This window comes from Labrus bergylta, chromosome 6 (assembly GCF_963930695.1).
Source record: "Labrus bergylta chromosome 6, fLabBer1.1, whole genome shotgun sequence".
Classification (NCBI taxonomy): domain Eukaryota; kingdom Metazoa; phylum Chordata; class Actinopteri; order Labriformes; family Labridae; genus Labrus; species Labrus bergylta.
This window is the reverse complement of record NC_089200.1, coordinates 30,437,766-30,442,719: the sequence shown is the minus strand read 5'-3', so window position 1 is coordinate 30,442,719 and position 4,954 is coordinate 30,437,766. Positions and strand designations below refer to the sequence as shown.

The 4,954-nt window shown below is 44.6% G+C and overlaps 1 protein-coding gene across 1 annotated transcript; it reads right to left on the bottom strand.

Annotated features, from left to right (window-relative positions):
* Positions 1-1,150: 1,150 nt before the first annotated feature.
* On the bottom strand, positions 1,151-3,557 carry rasl11b (RAS-like, family 11, member B). Its single transcript, XM_020643784.3, has 4 exons — positions 3,275-3,557; positions 3,111-3,167; positions 2,925-3,001; positions 1,151-2,239 (listed from the first exon to the last, which is right to left on the bottom strand). Exons 1-4 carry the CDS (start codon positions 3,387-3,389, stop codon positions 1,730-1,732), a joined length of 759 nt encoding a protein of 252 aa, XP_020499440.1. The 5' UTR covers positions 3,390-3,557; the 3' UTR covers positions 1,151-1,729.
* Positions 3,558-4,954: the final 1,397 nt, after the last annotated feature.

The following is a 4,954-nucleotide window of genomic DNA, read 5'->3' as shown; positions in this document are numbered from 1 at the left end:
TATTAGAAAAGTGGTTAATAAGATTTTCTCTGAATTTTCTTGGAGCATGCAATTCTCAGAAGAATTCCTATTTTTTTTAAAACGCTGTCGACTCAGGCTGTTTTTTTTTTGTTAAATTGATTTTCTGGGGTCAGAGACTGCATCGAGTGATTCACACTGCGGTCTGATCTGAAAATCAGAGAGGGCAGCTGCAGAGTCATACTTCTGTTTCCAATGTGATTCATGTCTTCTGTTATCAAAGCTTTGTTATGAGACCTGATGGATTAAGGGGTCAGACTACCTTTTTATCTGAGTCATCACCTGAACAGCAGCAGAGACTTCACATGGACTCATAAAGGGAGTTTTCACAATTTACTGTGTGCATGTTTCTGCTGCAAACACACTTTGGGCGGCTGTGGCTCAGTTGGTAGAGACGTCGTCCCTCAACTTTTTGCGGTGGTCTGCTGGGGAGGAGGGAGCACAGAGAGAGACAGGAAGAGACTGAACAGACTGGTCAGGAGACATCCATCATGGACAACCCCTCTCACCCCCTACATGACACTGTGGGGGCCCTGAGCAGCTCCTTCAGCAGCAGACTGAGACACCCTCCCTGCAAGACAGCGCGCTACCGCAGGTCGTTCATCCCATCTGCAGTCAGACTGTTTAATCAGACTCTTTAACAGCATCACCACCTCATGACTCACACTTATCTAATTATTATCTAATAATGCAACACACTGTGTGTGTTTTTAATAACAATAACTCTTTCCACAAGTGGAAGTATACATACCTTGTATTATTCTATTATTGTCTTTTTTCTCCCTTTATTTAACTGATGTACATATGTTTGATTTTTAACTTCTTGTTATTTTAGATAATTATATTCCTGTTTCTTGAGCTGAGTGTTCGATTCCCAGCTCCTGCAGCAACATGTATAACGTGTCCTTGGGCAAGACACTTAACCGCACATTGCTTCGTCTGTGGTATGAATGTGTCTGAATGGGATTAGTTACTTCTGATGGTCACTTTATATAACAACCTCTACCATCAGTGTGTGAATGTGTCAGTGTGACCTGCGGTGTAAAAAGCGCTTTGAGTAGTCAGAAGACTAGAAAAGCACTGTACAAGCTCAAGCCTATTTACCATCTAATTAAATGATTAACCAGAGACATTTTTCAAATTCAACATAATTTTATTTTGAACAAAAAAATGAATTTATCACAAATAAATAACAACACAACCTTTGGATTAATCCTTTTTTTTTAAAGTGCGTCAGTGATAAACCGCCACATGCTACATACTGTGTCTTCACAACCGTTCTAAACACACATTTAGACTCAATACCCACACACACCTGCACAGAGCCTCGACTCATGTGACTGATATAGTAATACCAGCGTTAAGCGGTGCCAATGCATTCTGAATAAAAGAATGACACAATGGCAAGCTAAAAATACGCAGCAAAAGTCCTTCAGAGCTGCTGTTGCTGGGAGATTGACAGTTTGTGATTTTTATGCTCACACAGGCCCGAGCTTCAGCGCACCGCCTGAACCTCCTCCCTGATCCTCCTCGCTCATGATACCAGACATGACCTGCCGGTTAGAGGTCATTTCCTCTGTACTGTTCACACCTGTCCTCCTCAGACAGAGCGCTGCAGGACGTAAGCGGAGAAGTCTCCTCTGTCCTTTCTCCTTCACTGCTTTCTTTCTTCATCTCTGGCCACTCTGGACCACGTTCAGATTCTACTCCCTCACACCGAGGTGACAGTCCGGACTTTGGCCGACAGTGCCTGCTTGAACCGCCTCTTCAGGTCCTGCATGTTTGGAGACTTCGGTCGGGGGATGAGTGGGGAGCGTCTCTTCTCCGTGGCAGTGCTGGCAGAGTTTGCGTGCGAGGAGGAAGAGTTGGAGGTGGGAGGAGGCGGCTGCTTGGCGAGCTGGCAGCACAGCCGGTGGAAAGCGTGATGCACCTGGCTGTAGTCCTCGCTGGCGGATACTTCGTAGAAAGAGCAACCGAGCGTCCCCGCCAACAGGGGGCCCTGCTGGGAGTCCACCCGCCTCAGGTGCAGAAGGTCAGACTTGTTGGCGAGCAGGATCACGGGGGGCATGTTGGTGCCGCCCGCGCGGACCACCAGCTGATGCAACTGCTCGATCAGATCAAAGCTGCGTCTGTCGGTCACCGAGTAAACCAGCACCACGGCGTCCGCCCACTGGATGGAGCAGGCGACATGATCGGGGAGGCTGACGCAGTTATCTGTCATCTGAGGGGGAGAGGTGAGAAAGAGACTGATTAAAACCAAAGCAAACATAGAAATTATTTAGTCACTGGATTTAGAAAGGTTTCCAAAATGATCGACAATTTGATTCCATGTTTTAAAACTTTATAATCTGTTATTTAAATGATCAACAGTTCAAAAGTACAGAGTAAAAACTGTTGAACTGGTATTATGACAACTCTAGGATGTAGCACTAATTTACAACTTTTTCTGCCCTGGACTAAACATTTCATCAGGTTTCAGACCCGATTAAACGCTCCCTGAGTCAGTATGTGTGTGTGAGTCTGTGTGTGTGTGTGTGTGTGTGTGTGTGCTCTTTAGTAATAGCAGCAGTGCTGACTGATGCAGACTGCAGCTATTATGTTTCTCCTCCTGAAAACAGAGGTGTGGGTGACAGAGGAGTCTGGATCAGGGCTCTGGCCTCAGACATCCATTAGCCTAAACGGGAGATTAGACATCCAGACTGAAGGGCTGATTCAGGAGCACACACACACACACAGACACAGTCTGTGGGTTTGGACTACTTCCAAGTCAGGAGAGGCTCAAACAGCCAGACTATGAATTGTGTTCTCATAATCATGGATTTATAAACACATTTTATGTGTAACTCTGGTAATATAAACTATCTTATGTCTTTATCAGAGAAAAGGTGAGTGAAACAGAATCTTACCTCTACACCAGGAGTGTCCTGGACCTGAATGGTCACCTGCTCTGAATCCACCTGGACTTCTCTGGAGTACAGATTACCTTCACACACAGAAGACAAAAGGACTATTAACACCAAGTTGTTGTTTTTATCTTAGAGGGTGCATTTAGTCTATGTGCTTCTTAAAAATATAACTTCTAATTTACTCACCAGCATTTCTCTCATAATCTCCAATGAATCGCCTCGTTAGGAATCTCACCACGAGCGCTAAAAAAAGACAAAGGATGAGACTTTAGACATTGATGAGACAGAAGATTAAAACAAACATTAAAGTCTTCTAACTATAAACCAGGTTTTTTAAAATCATTTCTTACCTGTTTTGCCCACTCCGCTGCCTCCGATCACAGCCATCTTAATGACCCGGTTGGGTGCAGAATATTCCGGTGTGGGGCACTCCGCGATGGTCGTCATGTTCTGGATGAGACGCATATTTGTTCCCCGGTTTAGCAATTCCGTCCAATAAGATGTAGAAAAAACAGATGACTTTCTTGTCTTCAAAGTAATAATCCCTTTTCTCAGCTCGGAGATGAGATAGATAAATGCGCAATTCAGCTGAAATCACGGAAAGCTGTGAACTCACTGAGTGAATGCTGGAGAAGAGGAGCGCACAGTGGTTTATATAGCGATCGAGCGGTGGTCACATCTGATTGGACGCTGAGAATCCCCCCTTCCTCGTGCGCCCCCGCCTACACGTGGATGTGAAAGCAATACACACACACACACACACACACACACACACACACACACACACACACACACACACACACACACACACACACACACAGGAGAGAAGAAAAGCTGCAGCAACAGGTGGGACCTCTGACTGAGCGTCCTGAAAGCACATAGTCTCTGTCAGAGCCGATATGAGGAAGAAAACGGAATACATACTCAAACATACTGACAGCCGCTGTTCAGGATATCAATTGCCTCACAGAAATTTGCTGGTCTTCTTTTTAATGTGTGTTCCAGTAGCAGCATATCAAACTGCTCCACTGACATCCTGAAATACACCTGGAGGTGATCAGGATTATTTTGCAGCTACTTTATCAAAAGGTAGAAATATTTAATTTTCACTTTTTTAAATAAATGTTCAACATGTGGCTATAATTCTTAAAAATTATCATACCAAATGAATAATTCTTACATTTATGATTTATGTTTTCTTGCACCATGGCACTAACACTGAGGGTCCGACTTTATTCCTAATGGTATAAAAATTATGGAAGCCCTAAGCAAACTTACATCCACACATTTCATTTGATTCAGTTTCCCTGTGACAACACACAAAATTAAGCCCACTTATTCTCTACATTTCAATATTCTTCTAAAACCCCCCAAAAAGTGCAAATCGTCCTTCTTTTTCTTTCTCCACACTCTCCTGTTATTATGGGATGCTGTTGATCCTGCTCGGTGTTGTGCTGCCTGCAGCCTGTAACCTGTTCAGGCATGCCTCTACGACTCTGTGAAGTGTCCACACAGGGGGTTAATGACTGCTGATGTTCAAATGCACTCCCCCCTGCCACCACACACACACACACACACACACACACACACACACACACACACACACACGCGCACACACGCATGAATTCATTCTCTAAGTGTGAGCACTTCCACTCCCATGACACAAAATTTTACAGAAGAATCACAACAGAGCAACATACTGTAAAGGTTTCTATTTTCAGCTGCTTCATGATAAAACATTTGTTCTGTTTCACGTGTCAAACACTTTAGCACCTGTCCTGTATCATCTCTTTGTCCCATTTCTCCTCTCTCTCTCTCTCTCTCCCTCTCTCTCTCTCTCTCTCTCTCTCTCTCTCTCCCTCTGCCTCTCATGCTCTCTCACTCTCTCTCTGTCTTCCTCTCTCTCTCTCTCTCTCCCTCTCGTCTGTCACTGGTGCTCATGTCCTCGGAGGTATTTTGGCGTCGAGTCTTTCTGTGATTACCCTCTGGTATGTATTTTGGATAAGAGGGCTGATGACAGGCGGCTGAGC

Excerpts from the sequence above, each read along its gene's own strand:
- rasl11b (XM_020643784.3), bottom strand. The coding sequence starts at position 3,389 with ATGCGTCTCATCCAGAACATGACGACCATCGCGGAGTGCCCCACACCG. Across the intron at positions 3,168-3,274 it reads CAGCGGAGTGGGCAAAACAG|CGCTCGTGGTGAGATTCCTA; the intron begins GTAAGAAATGAT and ends GTCTTTTTTTAG. Across the intron at positions 3,002-3,110 it reads AGATTATGAGAGAAATGCTG|GTAATCTGTACTCCAGAGAA; the intron begins GTGAGTAAATTA and ends CTGTGTGTGAAG.